This window comes from Epinephelus lanceolatus, chromosome 23, assembly GCF_041903045.1.
Source record: "Epinephelus lanceolatus isolate andai-2023 chromosome 23, ASM4190304v1, whole genome shotgun sequence".
Taxonomy (NCBI): Eukaryota; Metazoa; Chordata; class Actinopteri; order Perciformes; family Serranidae; genus Epinephelus; species Epinephelus lanceolatus.
In genome coordinates, this window is record NC_135756.1 from 22,486,642 (window position 1) to 22,507,111 (window position 20,470).

A 20,470-nucleotide genomic window follows, 5' to 3' on the forward strand; every position below is an offset into this window, starting at 1 on the left:
TGCGGTTCACAAGCAGTGATTGACATGAGTGACAGCTGTGTTAGAGAGTCCTCGACTCATATGGGTTGTTTTCCAACAGCTGTGGTGGATTTATGAAAATACCATTAGATGCACTACAAGGCGGAGAAGGAACAGACTGTCTCATGTACTACTGTCAGCATTTTGTGAGAGTTTCATCAGGCACTGCAAAAAGTTATTTTAATAAAAGTTAGCAACTGTAGCTTTATATGATTCAGTAGTGTTTAAGAAGTCTTTATTCTCTCTGTGTATCCATACATAGACTGGTGTTTTACTATCTCAGCTGGTCGCTCTGCCACAACACATACTTGTACTCTCATCTCACAAGAGAAGTGTCACCGGGCCATGTGGACAGTCCCACTCCAAGACAAAAGCAAATCTGATGTGTGCGTCTTGTTTGTGCAATCCCACATACTGTGTGTGGCCATGGTGACAGCCGTTTGCGCTTGTATGTGCACGTGCTCTTGGCTATGTGAGCGATGGTAACCATAACAACCAGGGTTCCAGGGGATGGTGGGGGTGATATTGGAGTGGACAGGTTTCCTTCAGGGAAAGAGAAGCATTTAACCTTTCATATCCACTCTGCCTGCTCTACTTATGACCCAGTGTTCACTACCACACTGAAGTGGATTTTTTTTTTTACCTGAAATGTGTATACAAGTTTTTGAGTTGTGTGTTTTGTTGTGTGACCTTGCTACTGGTTCTATTATTTAACTTTATGCTTCCCACTTGGAAAAAAATCCATGTTCTAAAATGATTTTTATAGCTGCCTTGGTCCTTTGGCCTTCATGTGAATCACTTCCAGTTGCTGATAATAGCCCTGTTTAGATGCTTGAACTGTGCACAGCGGAGCACTTGAATGTGTTTTTTATATCCCACTCTCTCTGAAAAAAATCCATGGGTTATTATGGTTTACCGTTTTGGCCCCATTCCTCTGGAACCCCCTCGACCCTTCTGTCAAATCAGATGAGTCAAACTTCTCAACTTCTCAAAACCCATTTACGCCAACTTGTCTCCCTGCATAGAGGCTTTAATTTATTTGTGTCCTCACTATTTGTGTTGGTGTTCTTTCTGTATTTATATGTTTCCTATTTTAGCTTAGTTTCTTTTTCTTACTTTCATACCTGTATCATGTGAAGCACTTTCTGATTTGTTTTTAGCCCTGTTCGCATGAGACTAGTATTACCAGGAGACCTCATGTGACTTAAATATTGGCCCTCCGCATCCGTGTTTCATGCGGTGTATTCACATGTTAAGCAGAGTCTGTGTTTTAATTGGATTTATAGACATTAAACCCAAGATGTGCTGCACACAGTCATTTGTAGCACTGCTCTACACAATACAGAATCACTACAAAGCACCACTGGCAGTGATGGTCAGTGTTAACCTCCTTTTGTCTTTTTTCCAATTATGCTTTTTATTGTTTCCTTGAGAAGAAAGAAATGAGTCTAAAGCAACGTACACTATAACACATAGTTGCTTGTACATACCATTTTACTTCCTTTTGTCTTTTAAATGTTGGTTAGACAAACAACTGATTCTATGACACATTGTCACGGGTCATGCAGCTCTTTGAAAGTCATAAAATGTCATAAATCCAATTAATTGCATTATCCATCTTTAAATTTCAAAATGATTCAAGCTCATCTGCATGAAAGTCAATGTCAATGTCAGTGTCAGCTTTATTTATATAGCACCTTTAAAACAGCCAACAGCCAACCAAAGTCCTTTACAGTTAAAATAAGCAAAAACAAATGCCTTCCACAGTTATTACAAATTACTAGAGGTAGCCTAATACTACAGTAGAAGTAATACTGTAACCATACATAAAGGGCTTTAAAAGGTGCTATGTAAATAAAATCTTACTCACTTATACCATCAATTTATCAGAATAAGTGTCAAATTTCACATTAATATGAAACACAAATTGGTTTTCCAGAACAGAGAACTTTTATCCCATACTACTTGTGTGTGCTTGGTTAAAAATAACTTTTTTTGTATGTATACTGCAAAGACACACACAAGATGTGCACTCTCCCTATAGTCATGCTCCGGATATATAAGCACAGCTATGTTATGTGACTTTCTATGCCTTCTGATTTGTTTAGGTAACTGAATAAATGTATGAATACATGTCTCTATGCCTGCTGAGTGGTTTTCTGTATGGAACTGACCCTTTGAGGGACTGGCTTTTTGTTAGTCTGTTTGTATATCTATGTGTGTGTTGTTGTTAATGTAATGTACATGTGTGTACGTGGACCTAGCTTGCTAACATGTCTGACAGCTGTAGATAGCTGGCACTGCCAGCATGCAGAGGGTAACACAGTCTGCGATGATAATAGATGAAAGAATCTTTCCTCCCTCGGGATCATGTAGATGGGATCTATGTGAAAAAAAAACTGTAATGGAGCGGAGGTTATGAAATACTACAGTGTGTCCTCTGAATAGGAATTACAAGACCGCACTGTGTGGGGTAGACCTCTCTGCAATATCAATTTCTAGTGATAGTGTATGCATCTCAGAGAAGCATAACATACTATCACTGTCACTGCACAACTTTGGTAATCCCCAGACTTTCCTTCCAGTGCCACCATAAGGTTCACTATTGTTTTTTGTTGCAATAATTTAACTATGTTCCCCAGAGCATGGACTGTAAAAACTTTGACCCTACATATACCACTATCATCACATCAAAATGTCACTTTGTCCACAACCTTGGTTCATAACCAAATACCTGTGAAACTAGTGACATTCCCATCAGCCTCATTTTTGTCTTTTGTGCTAAGTAGCAAAAATATTAGTATGCTAATAGGCTACAATAAGATGGTAAATATTAACATGCGACTATCATTATAGGTGATAGTGTTTGTTTGAGGATTTAGCTGTGCGTATATTCAGTCAACCTCACAAAGGTATTAGCAAACCTTTACACTCTTATTTTGCTTCTTAATGAGAAGGTCAAAGTTCATGGTTTGTGGCAGATCAATAAATGAGTAAGATAGGGTTCAGTGTTTGTATTATTAATGTTTGTATACATACTCAGGGTCCTAGAATAACATTGAGACAGGGTGTCTTGAATGACAAGTTTACAGCCCACTCTCACTGAAAAAATGGCCATATACTGTAGGTTGACTGTGCAAGCATGTTATTACGACCCATATTTATGCTTATGTAAGGCAGTGCCTTATAGTGGCTGCAGTAATTATTATGGGAGCAGACGAGGAAGTGAGGTGATGTGGTGTAAAAAGACAGTCCCAATAGGCAGCGATGGTGGATGGGTCAAACAAGCACAGGACTTTTATCCAGGACACCTGTGTTTGTGCCCTGAAGTCAACGTTGACTTCTTTTAATAACGTAGCATTGTATGCTAGTTTGTGTAGTGTACCACAGTAGGTACTAGGGATGCCTCACATCGGTATCGGCCAATATTCGCCTTGTTGACTGCCAATTGGCCTGTCTGCAAATAAGATGACATTCACAGATGGCAGTGGTCGATGTTTTTGCACATGGGAGACGTTTCCATTCAGGACTTTCTGATAGAAATCTATGTATTTTAACCCAAACCACAATTTTCCTTACCTTAACCACAAAATGGCTTTCTGGCAGAAAGCCCCGAAGGCAGACTTATGCCAACAGTAATGTTTTTCAGTTGTGTCACATCAATTTCGCGCAGGCTAAAAACCTGGGCTCAAAACTAACAGTGTCCTGTTGTCTCAGGGACAATAGAAAATGTGTTTGAGACAAACAGAGATCTTGTGAACAACAAATCGGTGTAGAAATCGGCAGGAGGAGAGCTAGTTAACGTTAGCTCTAAGCAGCCGGTGGCCTCAACTAACAGCTAAAGTAGATTGATTGAGTGATTTCATTGTCAGTTTTGTGCTGCACCAAGCAAAGCAGTAAACATGAAATAATTTAGAATAAACTTGTGTAAAACAGAGCTGTTTAGTTTCTGAATAAAATGCACAATACTTAGCTTTGAGACAGTATGAACACATATGGACACTGATGATAAGATATGTGGTTGTATTTAATCATTTTGAATACCCAGTCATGCTTTGGACTCAGATTAATTAAGAATTCCAGTTACCTAATGGTCAACACACACACACACACACACAGGATGTACATTATCCCCAACATTCTTGTCAAGTAACTAAATTACCCTTCATCCCTCTCTCCGCCCCAAAATATTACTGACCAAAGGGCGATCCATTCTTAGTGGCAGGTGAAATGACCTGAGCTGTGAAATGACCTGAAATTGCTGAGTGAATGGCTCGTCTGATTGCTTCTCATTCCTTAGAGTAGTCTCCATTGGAGGGCCCATTTCTGGACACATTTTCCTCTTTGCAAGTATTGTGCGTATGAGGGACCTGCAGATGGAGTAGAGGAATAAAAAAATGTGAAAATATTCAAACACATACCAAAACAAATAACATGGCAGCCCACCGAAACCTACACTAATGAGCAGAGATGGAAACCCAGAGAAGAACGGACATTATTACTTATTATTTGCTCAGTAGCACAGTATTTTTCTCTACATCTCTCACATGTATGTATGACTGCCAATTAGTCCATAGATGAAAGATTCCTGTGATGCCGAAAAGCGAAATACCTGAGGTCTCTTGTGAGATCCCCGTGACAAGCTGCTTGGCCCCGTACTGATTTACTTTGTCTGTAATACCTTGTTATATTTCCAGCTGAGCGCCTGTCACTCTCCATCAGTTTCTAATGCACTGACTCTCACTGTCTTTTCCTTTTTGTGCAGGTATGATGTCGACTCGAAGAGCGCCAACCTGTCAAAACACGTGAGTACTTAATTACGCGTGTTTTTGTGTGCACATTGCGGCATGTGTGTTTGCTGTTATTTTTGTCTCGTTGCACTTTTGCTGATTTCATTTGGAGGGTCTAAGTGTTTGTGTGAGCGTGATTGCTGTCCTCGTTATTACCTCCCATTAGCCTCATTTTCAGCCACATAACAGCAATTTGGCCATTACAATGAGTGTGTTTATCATCTTCTGTAATAGCACAACAAACAGCCTGTAGTTCATTTAGAAATGAATAAACACTGATTTCCCCTGTCCTCCCTTTTTTCCCCCTCACTGATAGCAGTGATAAGCATAACGGTAATTAAGAACAACAGTGTGATAACTTGGGCTTAGCCAGTAATAGCTGTGTCCTGTTGTCTACATCCTGAGGATTGTAGCTCAAGCAGTCCGAGCTCATACCAGTGACGGTTTTCTGGTCATGTTTAGAGCCGTTCATTAGCCATGTAAGCCAGTTGTTATTCATATGTTTGGTTGATTTTTGATCACTGGATCAATTGTGATACAACATGGTAATTAGTGAGCTACAGAGAGATGCTGGCAGGTGGATTTTTGTCACCTTCAGACAGAGTCAGGCTTTCCCCGCGTTTTCAAACTTTCTTTCTAAGATAAGCTGTCTGGTAGCTTTAAGAAATCGAATAAGCTTAATTTCCAAAATGTGTTACTTTTCGTTTAAAACAACACTTCACCCACAAACTGACCATTTGTATGTCAGCTACTCGCCACTACAAACATTCTTTATGAATCAAAGTCATTAGGGATGGCAATTGGAAACATGAGTTAACAAAATCTCACTCAACTCTTGCAGTATAATTCAAGTCTCATTTACCCAGTCATATGCTCAGACTTCCTTAACACATACATTTATGCTAAAATGTTAACATATAAAAAACTTCAGCCTCAAAATAGCGTGCCCTAAGCATGCCTGAGCACACGTGTGTATAAGCTCTCTGTGAGCAGAGTTCATATGCACCCGTGTGCCCAGACATGCTACTCAGATGTTGTAAATGGTCTGCAAAGGTCTTAAAAGGCATCAAATTCATTAATTTTGAAGTATGGCCTTATTTGGTTCACTTTCTTATAAATTTAAATTTTGTTAAACCAGTCTTTCAAAATTCTTAAAAATGCTACAACATGGGATTTTATGAATTGCTTTTTTTTCCTCAACATTGCACTGTAAAATCTCAAAATGATATAATCGGTAACCCCTGTCCACTAGCTATAGCTGTCACTAGGGCTGCAACGATTAGTCGACTAATTGATGACTAATCGACTATTAAAATAAACGGTGACTATTTTAGTAGTCAACTAATCGGTTTGAGTCTTTTTTCATAGAAAAGTACTATAAAAGTACCCCAAAATACCCTTATTGCAGCTTCTTACGTTCAAATATTGGCAGCTTTACACACTCCCCCATGACGGTGAACTAAAAGCCTTTGACGTGAGTACAAAATAAGACATTAGATGACATGATTTTGGGGTTTGGGAGAGACAGGCTGACATTTTTCAACATTTTAACGCATTTTTCGATAAAATGATTAGTCGACTAATCGAAGAAATAATCGACAGATTAGTCGACAATGAAAATAATTGTTGGTTGCAGCCCTAGCTGTCACTGTAATCTGGACAACATGGAGAAGTGCAAATCCAGTAAAACTGGCTATTTAAGCAACATTTAGCAGCATGGCCAAACAAGTACAAGGTAATACATACGAGGCTCTGTATTTTATGCAACAAGTTTTTGAAACTTGGCACAGTAGAAATCAAGGCAGTGAAATCCCATGTGCAGTGTTAAAAAAATGAAATGAGACTTGGATTATGCTGAGAGATGAGAGAGTTTGTGAACAGATGTTTTGAGATAGTTTTGCTTTTATTAAACTTGGCCCCTGATACCTGAATTCATGAAAAATGTTCACTTTTGATTCTCTGTTCACCATGGAGGCTCGTGAGAAAAACAAAGTTTTCATCACGATTTTAAGAGAACATGCAGTGAATAACTGATACACAGATGGTCATTTTGCAGGTGAAGTATTGCTTTAATTGGTGGCACTGTTATCGTACAACAGTGAGGGAACTACTGTTTAAATGTACAGCTTTAATCCGTTCACTGAGCTGTATGTGTTTCCCGAATGTCTGTGTTTGTCTTTAATCTTGTGTGCACATTTGTTTTCACGAAATCGGCTTTTGAGTGATATCTGAGACGTGTTTGGGCAGGTGTTCGCTTTGGTAACAGTCAATACTGACCTGGACTGTCACTGTCCAATGCATGGAAGTCAAAGCAACAATAAAAATGATGGGAGGCAATAAATGATAATAACAGCTGTCTTCTCTTCTCATAAACTCTGGCGGTTACTGGAAATTTACATTTATAGCTTCATTGTCCATAATGGCAGTGTGCTGTCAGGCTTAGTTTCCTTTTTCTATTCATCAGTATTTGTCCACTATCTGGAAGAGAATCACTGTGACTGTGTATATACAATATGTGTCCGTGAAAGACTCATATCAAGTTATTCTCACTTGACTTTTGTCTCTCAGTCTGCCTCTTAGCAGACTCACATTGTGCCTTGAGGTGACACACTCCAGGCCTGTGCTCTTGTCAGTATTTGCTCTTCAGTGTCCGACCCAATCGGTCTGCCCACATATCATATGACATAGCCAAACCATCACATGACTTCCTTTGTCTCATAAACAAATGGAAAGAGGCAGGGATTACTGGAAGACACATTTAGAGGATGGGGAATTTATGACTTGAGGCTTTACAGACGAGTATGTCATCTTTCAGCACGCTTCATCCTGATGTTAGAAGCCTACAGTGCTATAAAAGACTATTATAAAGAAAACTTTCCTTTGTGCAAGTGATTTCTTGATAGTTTACAGAACTAAACAGAACTAAACATAACTTGCAATAAGAGAACAGCACTCAGACATGTTTTGTGTCCTACGGTGATAATAATGCTACAACGCTAATGTTGATCTGCTGTCCGAGGGGGATTAACGACTACTACTTAGAATTACAAAACAAAATATAAGATGATCATGTGAAACATATAATCTCATACTGCATGCTCTGTTTTAATGGTGTATTTTTTTATTGGAATATAGCTAAAAAATAAATGAAACAATGCTTGCCCTATCAGGGGACATCTGGTTAGGAACATAAGAGACCTGTTTCCCCTGTTTTCCCATTATGTGACTGTGGTATTTCTAACAACACTTTGCCAACAGCTACCCTGAAATTGGGAAGAATTATATTTATTTTTCGGGCTTTTTGTCATAGAGCCATTTCATGACCTCAGGGGAATAAGTGTAATAGATGTAATTGAGGCTCTCTGTCGAGGCACAGGACACAAGGCTGTATTTTCTGTACTTTTGTTAAAGTCCTCGTCGAAGGGAATGGAGAGCCAGTAGGAAGAGGATTTTATGAAGCCGTTATGCTCAATTACAGCAAACTGATGTGCAGTAACAATATGTGGTTTCAGACTGAATGGGGCAATGCAATGCAAACAGGAACCTTACAGTATGTGCAGTCACATTGATTTCAGTACTGGACCGTAGTGGTGGTGTTACCTTCAACTCCACATTGTACAAACCGCAAACCAAACCACCATCAAATATCATCAATATCAGTGGCCAATTTTATGCCCAAGGCACACCAACTGGCAAGCCAAATACTCAATACAAGGCACACCTGTATTTATATCCTTTATATCCTTCAATAATAATGTGTGGTTATCACAAAATCCCACCGCACACCTGGATTGGCACACCAATTGAGAACCACTGATCTAGGCTATATTAGCAAGCATACACTTCATGACAGTGATGACGCTTAAGAGGCTGTAACATTTGCTATCACTCACCAACACCCCAGCTTCCTGTCTGTTTCTATTACACCTTCAAAAAGATAATTTGTGCCCAAGGTGAATGGGTTTAGGGTGTCTGCTGGCTAATGTTAGCTAAACAAAGGGCAAATGCTAACTTAGTTTTTGTTATTAAAGAAAAAAAGAATATACAATAGAATTAGGAGTGCTGCTTCTAATCAGGTGCCAACTAGTCATTAAAACAAGCAAGTGAAATACAGACAACACAATCATTTTAAAATAGGAAAATAAGTAGTGTAAAACTTTGCTGTATCAAGCTGTTGTACATGTAAAATAAACTGTGGATTGCACTTAATAACTCGAGTATTGCTCTTGCAATGACCTGAATCTGGCCAGATAAAGTATCTATCTCAAAAAAATCTGTAAGGCGTTCGAGCCATAGTGGTTCAGCAACCGACCCTGAAGTCTCGGAGCATCTAATGAGCAAAAAAATTGAAATCATGGGTTGTATAGATGTGGGTAATTTACAGCTTAGAAAGTTCATTTCAAGGCTCAAGTGGCTCTTGTTAATGTAACCAGTGACATCCCTATTATTGCATCTATAGCCAATGACTCATTCTAACTGCTGTGGCATGTCTACCCCCAGCAATAATTCATAGTAAAGTTTACTTTTGCATGAGTTTTCAGAGTTTAGAATTTTTGAATGGCTGAATGGAAGCCATCAAATGCACTGCTGGCATTTATTTGTAAGTATCTGTATGAAACGAAGTGTTGATAAATTGATACTAGACTGAGAAGCACTCCCAGTCTCTCAAAAGCAAATTTAGTCCCTCTCTGTTTCCTTTAAGGACTTATTTTTCCTCATTTGTTGTATTGTTGCTGTCCCTCGTCTGCTCTCATCTCTCTTCCTTGTCTTTCCCTCTCACTGCTGCATTCTGTCACCTGTTCTCTTTTATTTCATTGCCATACCATTTTTCTCTCACTTTCTCTCCATCTTGATCTCTCCATTTCCCATCCCCCCCCCCCCGCCTCACTTTCTTGTAATCAATAATCTCATACAAGACCAGACAGGCATGTTGGCTTGGAGGCAGCGTACCAGCATTGATGCAGGTCTCAGGGGGAGGGAAGGCCAGAGAGCCAATCCATTAGATGGTGTTTTAACATGGGAGTTGGAGGCTGCAGGCACACCTGGGAACCGGGTGAGAAAGAGTGTGGAATATTAGAGGGACAGGTTGAGAGAGTGGGGGACACACACTTTCCACTTTATGAGATCACACTCATTTCTGTCTCCATATGCAGATAGATAGGAGGCCAGGCTGATCTATTTTGAACACATTTCAGAGATGCATTGAAAATCAAAGGCAGATCAAGGCATCTGTAAAAACTCTGTATACCACCTTTCAATAAGTCACCTTTTAGAAAGCTTTTGTGAAGCATCTGTCTCACTGGACTAAAAATTCACCAACACCCACTAACATCTGGCTTTTTGTATTTCTGTATTTAGCTGGAAAGGTTTCATCTGCATTCATACTCAGAACAAATGACTCTAGTCATGGATATTTAGTTGATTGGCAGTGATGGAAACATTACACCCGGGTGGACGCACTATTTTCGCCCCTCTTCTGGCACGATGCAATGATGTGCTGCCACAAAATACCATCCGTCTCTGTCAAAGCAGCGCTGGAACATAATTTCAAATGAGTCAGCAGGAGTTGGAATGAGTGGCTGAATAAGTGACAGATATGACAACAAGTAACCACCCAAACATTCAGTGGGCTTAGTGCTGCTTTCTGTTGTTTACTAACCCTGTTTTCCAGCATGTTTGTGACACACCCATTGATGTATAAAGAGAACTGGATACAACATCGGAGGCAGGGCCCCGTTCATTCCTATGACAGTTACCCAGTGGCCCATGAAGTCAGAAGTTCGACTCTTGTGTGTAAAATTTCAGGATATTCCACTCTGCTTTCGCATCATTGTGCCATAGAGCAGGCACACTAGAGACTTCAGACTTCACTACGCTAACGTGGATGAAATAATTTAACTTAACTGGACTTTCAAAGCATTATTGGACCGACTATCCAACACTGATAGCGAATTGAGTTATTTTGAGAGTTACGTAAGAGGATTTATACTAGAGTTGATACCGATACCAGTATCGGAAATGCCTCCGATACTGCCTAAAATGCCATATCGGGTATCGGCGAGTACAGCCTATGACCAATCCGATACCACGTAATGCCTCACGTCATTACGCATATGCACGCTACAGGCAAACGAAACGGAAACGGAGCAGAGTTTAAAAAGCATTCTATTGTAGCCTTTAAAATGTCTTTTTTACCAAATTGTGCGGCTGCACTTTAACCTGTGTCTTGATCTGTGTCAACACTGGATAATAATAATAAAAAAAGTTTTATGGCATTCATTCTACTATTATGTATTAATTTCTTAATATTTTACATAGAGTTTTAGGAGTAGAGACATACAACATTTCATATCCTATCCATTTTTATTTTACGCACTGGTATCGGATCGGTACTCGGTATCGGCAGATACCTTAGGTTCAGGGATCGGAATTGGTATCGGGAAGGAAAAAGTGGTATCGGTACATCTCTAATTTATACCACTCTTATGTCTGTATGGTAAATATGAAGCTACCACTAGCAGCTAGCTATGCTATCTTAGTGCTAAGAGTGGAAACAACTAGACTGGCTGTCAGATTAGCTTTTCAGTTAGCATCCAACCTGGGGTACCTAAAGGAATGGCCACAATTTTTATTGTTTGTGCAGTGCTGTGGAAAGAGAAAAATAAAAACACTCAAAGTTCACCATAGGGCTAACATGGCTGTTCTATACGATTATTTAACTACTCATTCCTTTTTCCATATAGTTTTAGAGTTTGAACAGGATTCAGCAGATCATTGAGGGTGACAGCGACATTCACGTAATATGGTAAACAAGCCAAGCTAGCCCCCCAAGCTCCTGCATGCTTACTGCACTAACCATGTATTGGAAATGTGCAACAACATTTTTTGCACACAGTAGATATCAAACTAAAGCCAGAGACTGTATTGTATTAAGTTGCTGTGAGCTGTAAATTTACCACTTCCAAGCAGAATTAGGATATTTCATCATCTTGGAACCTGACCGGGCAAAGCCTCTCCTCCACCAGGCAGCTACTTCTATCTTACTCAGACTCACCCTGGCTCTGGGTCTGCAGCAGCCTGAAAGCGCTCAATCTCCAGCCGAATCTGGGGACTGAAACGTCCCCAAAAGTACACTGCAATTGATCTGAAATTTCAGCATAAACCCAGTGATACATTAACAGTTCCAGCTCTGCCACAGAGTAGATTTATGGATGAGAGGCATTAAGATCTCAGTATTTTCTTCTTCAAACTAGTATCCATAATGTTTTTTTTTTTTACTGTCTATAGCCATCTGCTCACACTTGCCACACTCCTTTTCCTTTGTTAATTGCAGTCTTATCCATCAGACAGTTGATTTTTCCAGAACATTACTTAATGGAACAACACCCACACAACTACATTTTTTTCTGATTGTGTCTTTTTTTAGCCCACGCTGTTATATATTTAGCCGTTAGCTGCACACAGCCAGCTCTCCGTTGGACCTCATGCTGGCTACAGTGGCGGTTGCTAGGTGATTTATGACTTTACTGCCCAGCCTCTACATCATAGGCAGTAGAACATATCATAAAAAGTCATTTTAAAATATTGCAGCACTCACTGTGGCTAAAACAAATAGTCATGTGACTATATGCATGCAACACTGGTGAGAGAAATGAGCTCGAGAGGTCGACATGAAGCTGGGTAGATGGATTGATACAGAGACAGAATAACATAAGAGGCTAATCAATGGAGCAAAGAAAATCCATTATGTTAGTGCTGCTTGGAGCGGCTCCAGTCAGATATTAGAGACACTGTCCAATAATGACGAACGAGCTCAACAGCGTGCCCCTCGGTGATATTGGGATCGAGATGGCATGTTTCTGTAATAGCTTTCATTATCGGAGAGAGGGCTCTGCAATTGTTTGTGTGTTTCATACTTAGCTTTTATTTTGATAGCTGTTTCCAGGACTGATACACACAAATTTTTAGTGCATGTACTTTTCTCTCCATCTCTCTGCCCGTCCCTCTGTATCAGCTGTAAAGTTTCATTGTGTGATGGTGATTTAATCTACCAGGAAAGTGGCAAGGGAGCAGAGCGTGGCAGGTGCGAGGGCTAGTGGGAGGAAAGCTCAATCTATTTGGCAGTATTATCTGTCAATGGGGAACATGGAGGGATTTGAAATGGTTTGGCTCTGTAGAGTTGTGCTCTGTAGCGATCAGGGACAAAGGGGATTTTTGTTTCTCTATGGCTGTGAGTAATTATGTCAATTTTGTTTTATCAATTGAATTGAACTGTGTATTTTTGTACTCTGTCTTGCCTTTGTTTTTTTTTTTTTCAACTCTCTCTCTCTTCTCCTATCGGCAGGATTTTCTGGGCCAGGCCTACTGTACTCTTGGAGAGGTGGTTGGATCATTGGGCAGTCGCTTGGAAAAAGCTCTTGGGTGAGTAGGTGTGCCTGTAGCTGGAAGTGTGCTGATATTTAAGTAATTATCTGACCAACGTTGAGTGATGGTCACAGAAAATGACATCAAACAGCTGTCAGGGATGTTCTGCCCTGCAGAGCGGGGCCCAGGCATTTCCTTTGGGAGTTGCTATGTTCAAGCCTCAACTGTGTGCAAGCGTTTCAGATATTTCCATTCTTACCATTGCGTTCTTACCGTTTGAGCACCAAAACCCGAGTGCCATCTAGTTCCATTATATTCAAGAGAGGACAGTTTCTTTACACTGGCTTCCCATCAGGTTCAGGGATTCGTTTCAAGATACTTGTTCTCACGTATAGAGCCCTCCACGTTCAGGCGCCTGAATACATCAGTGATCTCCTCCATCCATATATTGTCACTAGGTCCCTTAGGTCTTCAGAACAGGACATACTGGCTGTGCATTTGAAATAGTGGCTCCAACACTATGGAACTTCGGTAAATGATAGTCCGTCAATCACCATCTGTAAGATTGGTACTGTAAATCCCCATCGCTAACTCTACAGTAAATGAACAACAAGGTGACTTTTTAACAACGAGTGTGAAAGCCAGTAAATCTCTGAGCCATATATGTATACAGTGAAGGTATAGAGCTTTAGAGCCATGAGATATTTGCGGATTTACTCTGTACGGGATAATATCTGCTGTTTGGTAATTGGAGTGACTGAATAAGTATCAAGGGTGAATCCCTGACATCTGTTTCTGGATATGCTAAGCTGAGGAACAGTACACACCTTCACTTTTTTAATGAACATACACACACATGCACACAAAAACACTCCCACACACTCAAGGGTATTTTTACATATACAAACCAATAGACTTGTAACATTGATTGTTTTCATCAGGCTTGTTAGGCAGTCTGTCTTCTGCAGCAGTACATATAGATCACAGTGTTTCCTTGTGTGCATGTAAGCCCAAGTATACTTTAACATTCCTTTGTTGCTGTTGTAGCACCAGATGTGAGTGTGCAACTTTACAAAGTGTTCTCTGTGTACATGAAGTTATCCGAGTTAATTAAAATCATGAAGATAAAGCAGAACATAATAGATGAAATGAGCCTGCTGTCTTTAAGCTTTAGAGATAAATGCATCCTTTTTCATATAAGTGAAATACAAGAACCCATTCGGGATATCCTCATGTTCACACTTCATTCTCCACTCTTCAGTCGTCCAAAGAAGACTGTCTTCACTCTCAACAATATGACATGCATCACACATAAAGGTTAATGCTGTCAGAGTGACCTGTACTGTGATATTTAGTACGTAACAGCTGAAATACTCTTAAATCTGTCACATCAGACTTAAAGCATGTTATCCATCCACAGAGGATGAATACATTTACACATCATTGTCGCTCTTCATCTTTAATTTGTCATCACTGATGTGCATGAGAGCATGTTCTTGTGCAAACCTATGAAGTAACAAGAGTGTGATGTTCAGGATTTTTAACATTCTATTTAAATTCAGAATACTAATAGCCTTTTCTCATCAGTGCAGTGCAGAAATAGGGTGCGGAAATATGGAAAATCTGCATGCAAATGTTACGCCTGACAGCTGTCCTCACTGGCTCTAGTCCAAATTATTAGTGTTCCTATGCTCTATTTTCGTCATAAAAAAGAGTTTCCTCACAAACAGTGCCTGTGTCCACTCCACAAAACACAAACATATCTAGAGAGTGTCAAAATACACTCTCACTACAGCCACAAAGATTCATAGCCTGCAACGACACCACTCAGTAATGTACCAACTACACCAAATACCTGCTCAGACCTTTGAACTACCCAACAATCACCCCGTCATGAAGAAATGTGAGTAGCTTGTTCTTCTTTGGGGATTCAGCCCTTACTACCATCATGATATCACTGCTGCACGGAATACTACATAATGCCAGGGAAACAGGATTGTTTGACTAACATATAAGGTTCCATGACCAACAAATAATGTTAGCAAGTGCAGTTACGTTAACATCTTCATTGTATCAGCTGAAGCAGACACCAAATTAGCTAGTTAGCTGTAAACTGGAGATACGACATCAGTTGGAGCAAAGGATTTCATTTGTCGGACATATATTTCTGCAGGCAGAAATCCGCTAATATTGAGGGCTGAATATATTTCCCCTACACACATGTCTTGTAGGGGTGTGCAAGCATTCATAAGAACCCATACATTCAGTTTTTATAAATTTCTGTGTGAATTTTTCATACAAAAATACCGGTCTTATATTTATTCTAAACCATTGTGCTCGAGCTACTCCAGCTGTCAAAAATGCCCCTCTGTGCTTCGTTAAAAAACTGTTGGTGTATAAGTAAGTGATAAAGGCTTTTGGCAGTTAAAAAAACATATATATATCATTTTGCCTTCTTTGTGACATATCTCTGCTGCTGTTGGCCCAAATCTCTCTGCCACTGCAGTTCCTCACTGACACAGATATTTTACCAAACGCTGCATAAGAGGAAAGCTGGGATGCAGGGTGCTTAACTGCTCTGTGTTAAACATAACAAATAACCGGCTTTAGTATTAGCTTGCACCGTGCAGTTGTATTAAAATTGTTAACCACAGAAAGTTCATATTAGAATTCTTTGAGCAGCTTCATTAGGAAGCCTAATTAGGATACATCATTACCTAGTTTTATCCGTGATGCTGCTCTTTTGGCCCCCTCTGTTTCACATATTTCTTCCCTCTCATGGCGAAGCCCATTTGGCTCCCTTTCAATTGTGTCTTTTTAATCCAATTTGCTTCTTCATCTGAAGCCTTCGCGAGCCTTGAGATCTAAAAAGGAGGGTGTCGGGGGAAATAACAGCCAAGCTGGCATCCCTTCACTGAACACTGTCAACAACCTGGCAACCTGTGTGTGTCTTTTAGTGTGTGTTCTACTTTTTTTCCTTCTATTCGTTTCAAAGCAACACTGTCATCCACTTGAGCGGCAATCGCCATGGTGATTGCAGTGGCAGGTTTCCCACTCACAGGGAAAGATAGAGACAGAGAGACCTGTCCACCCATGTATGTGTGTTTGCACATGCTTGTACATGCACTATGGACCCCTCCAAAGTGCAGAATGATGTTGTCTGAAGCACTGAAGCGCTCCCCTCCCCTCCCTCCACTCTACTCCTCATCATCCATATAAAAACACACACACTCACAGACAGCACAGCACACACATACTACATTTATTTGTAATATTGACACTAATGGCAAAAGATTTATTTGTTTGTAAATGTACGAGACACGTCGTGCTGAAGACGATCAATCACTTTTATTGAGTATTCTCTTTTACGCTCCCATTTTTATGGCTGCAAAAATGTGTTGAATAGAAATTACAAGATGTTATTGTAATTATTTGGAGAAAAGGTTGTGTGAGAAAAGGTTGTTGGGGAAAATAGATTGAACGGAAAACTTTAATAGCTAAAGAAAAAAGAATGTGGGAGTTGTTTACTTTCAGGTGCTGAAGACATTTCAGTATTGTATAATTCTACTGCAAATATATGCAACAGAAAAATAAGACTGATACATTTATTAGATTTTTATCTTCCACAGGTGTCAAGTAGAACATTTATAGACCCTGTTTTCAAAGACTTCCTGAGTGATTTGGTGCAGACATAAAAAGAAACCCTGTCAACATTTATTAAAAACAAAGGCACAGAAGCCACAGCTGGTGCAGTTGTTGTCTTGCTGGGGTTGTATGTAAGTATGTGTGTATGTGTGTGCCTGTGTGTTTGTCTGCCTATGTGTATATATGTGTGTGTGTAAGACTTTGGCAGACACACACCTGCAGCCTGACACAACTGGGGGAATCTTTAACAATTTTAATGAGTGCTAATTACAGCTAATTACATTGTTCAATCAAACTCCAGTGGGCATTCAGGAGTCTGCGTGGTTGTGTGTGTGAGAGAGAGACAGAAACAGAGAAAGAGACTGAGAGTAACGAGCAACAGAATGCTAAACAATGACAAGCACACTATCCTGCAATGTTTGGCTCTTGCAATTGTTTGAGCAGAACAGGTATCGCATGTGTTTTCATGCGTCTCTGTGTTGTCTGAGCACTTTCAGTCCTGCTGGTGCCTCTTTTCTTTTAATCCCCATTTGACCATTCTTTTAATCCCCATTTGACCATTACCCATCTCGTAAAACCTCTCCTGAACAGGATCTTTAATTGATGTTATATCAGTTCTCGGACTCTCTAGTTGAGTAGCTGCATTCGTTTGGACATGAATACAACACATTTACAATGTGCATTTTACCGCAGGTTGTGACACATGACCTCTTGTGACCTCTTGTATACGATTGGCTCTGTGTGTTGTCATGAATATGTTGTACACAGGGTCCAATACTAAATTTTTTTACAATTTTTTTTACCAGCCAGGCAGATATTTTACCAGCCAACCAAATAATAATAATTTAAAGGAAAAAAAGTCAAGTCACTTAATGCTGCCAGTGGATGAGACTGGGGGGTTGGCGGCAGTGGTGGCAGTATTTGTCTGATTTGAAGGTTTAATCTGTAACAGAAAACGTGTGACTGATGGTGATTTTAATAAATTAATCTATCATAATTAAAACAACTGGAGACTGAAACCAAACTGATATATGGGCAGGGTTCAATGCTAAGGTTTTTTTTCACTTGGCGGAGTCAGTTTTTACTTGCCCTATAAAAATTGTTTAATTTAAGCAGCTATCAAATAACAAAGACTGCAGTTATTTTTATGTTATGTAATCTTTATTCACACTGTATTTATTAATTAAAACAACATATGTCATGTATTGTAGCTTAATTCCTACACAAAAATGACAGTGTCAGGGCTTAAAGTGAAAAATTTGTCAATCGTTCTCCGTCTATAATTTTGCACCCTACTTGAGCCATGCCCACCTCTATTTATTTTTCACCCCTCTCTCCAGTTCTGCTGTATTAACACTGGGTTTAATATATTTTGCTTCCATCTCTCTGCCCTGCTCTACTCTACTTCAACGCTACTTAGCTCTCTCTCTACTCTACCAGCAGACTACCACATCCACCTGTTGCACAAAAGGCACACAGCAGTGTTTCCCCTAGGATGGAGTTGTAGCAGCGGAGGTGAAGCACACACATGAAAAATAATTTTCACATGTGTGAAATTTTTTTGTATGCTTGCAAAGCACAGCCTGCTGGGATGTTTCTATGTATCTACTGGCACCAGAAGGGCTCTTTAGGACTAAGTACATACAGTACACGTGTGCACAGTATGAGCAGGTGAAATGTCTGTCTAGCTTACAGATGAGGTGTCTCAAGATTTAGGAACATACAATTTTATTGAATATAATAAAGTAAAAAGTCACTTGACATGCTGCTGTTTTGTGCTATGACCTATTTAAGTGTTGGAAGTTGTTATTTACATGACAACGCCTGAATGCAACACAAGCTCAGCATGAGTGCCGTGCTGAGCTGCTGTGCGAGCAGCGTGTTTGTCTTTGCATAACAGCAGTCTGTTGATGTTTATTTACACACTGTCCATTTCAATAACTTTGTCAGCTGACAAACTGCACCGGGCTCGGGGTCAGGTTTGGTCAGGAAAATGCGGCCCGAGCCGCTCTAGCGTGATCACCTGTGTGTGTGGCGGAACTCCACTGTGAGCGATACAGAGAGCAGAGGAGAATTGTTAACGCGTAACCATGTAGAGACAGAAATGACACAATGACATAACACCATAAATAGTATATTGTTATGTTATTATATGAAGCGTCCGTCGCACAAAATAATATCAATGGGGGCTGTGGGCAGGACATTGTTACACAGCTGTGCCTGTGACTTCAGGCAGAGAGACCGCTGCATCAGAGCAGAAGAGCACGTTTTAAAATACATTTATTTTATCAATTAGTTATTAACTTTTACTATTTTTAGCAACTTGCCCGATCGGGCAAATGGGTTGTTAGTTTACATGCCTGACCGTGAGTTTTACTTGCCCCGGGCAATCGGGCAATCCTTATTGTTGAGCCCTGATGGGTCTGATTTTAATAAATTGACATCATTCCAGACAGGAAGATGTAAGTGTTTCTGTGACTTCCTGTACAGACTGAAGGCTGCTGGAAACTGTCGGGAAACTGTCCGACTTCACCGCAGCTTTTTGTCACCGCCCCCTGCTGCGGCCGCCTGCTCTCGTCTACTTTCCAGGCGAGGCGCAGTTCATCTCGAACGTGCCATGCACCTCGGCGCGCTATGTTGACGTCATGACTGACGCACTCACGTGACCAAAGATCGTCTCTGCCTGAAATACACATTACTCTGCCAGGAAACCAGCCGATACCAGCATCGTTCTCTAGTAACAAAAAATGCATTTTTCGCTGGTAAAAAAATAACTCGCCAGAGTGGCGAGTGGTCTTAAAAATTTACCAGCCAGAGACAAAATCTACCCGTAATTTGCGAGTGTTAGTTTTGGACCCTGGTTGTACACAAGCTAACTCGCTAACAGTTTGCAAGGCTGAGGTCAGGATGCATGTCCAAAAGAAAAGCCAGCATTTCTGATCGGAAGGAGAAACACACCTACTTTTAAATATTATGAAAGCCTTGGCTGTCAACAGGTTTTTGGATATGTGTAAATATGACAATGCATCGACCTTTTCAAGATTGTTGTTGAAGGAATGAAAGAGGAAGGCTGTGTTTGCAGAGTCGAACAAGTCCGCCACTGGTGGGAAAACTTTGAAAAAACACAATTTTACACGAAGAACCAAAATGGCACAAGCAGCTCTGGCCATTCCACTTTTTCATATTTTGACAAAACAAAACTTAGATGTACTTTGCAGGATTTACTTAAAAAAAAACGCAATGTATAGACTCAGACAGAAGTAATCTCTCTCAATCATCACTTATGACCCACTCTCAGTGTGTAGCAGTGCATTTTTCTGCAGAGACTCTGCCCTCTGCCTGCATTTTCTTCTTATTCTTCTGTGTTCAGGACATTGCTGGGCACACAAGCATGTAAAGTTGAGACTTAATGAAAAGGTAGAAGCCAGGTGTCAGGCTGTAGGCAGCACACATCTGAGAGGAGGCTACGAAAGTCACAGCACAGAAAAAACGCAGACACCAAGCAAACGAAACCGGTATTCAGAGGGCAGTTTGTAGGTTTGGTTTGAATTTTCTATCTTCCCCTCTTTTCCTTTCTCTGTTTTCTCCTCTCCAACCCTCCATCTTTGTCTTTCTCACACTCGCCACCCTCTTTTTTTTTTTTTTGTCCCTGC

The 20,470-nt window shown here is 40.3% G+C and overlaps 1 protein-coding gene across 1 annotated transcript in view; it reads left to right on the forward strand.

Moving 5' to 3' along the window:
• The window catches only part of LOC117249274 (copine-8), a 122,251-nt gene that overhangs the window by 40,974 nt on the left and 60,807 nt on the right, over positions 1-20,470 (forward strand). Inside the window, exons 5-6 of the mRNA XM_033614820.2 lie at positions 4,784-4,823; positions 13,153-13,229. Coding sequence (XP_033470711.1) covers positions 4,784-4,823; positions 13,153-13,229 — 117 coding nt within the window. The remainder of the gene's footprint in view (positions 1-4,783; positions 4,824-13,152; positions 13,230-20,470) is intronic.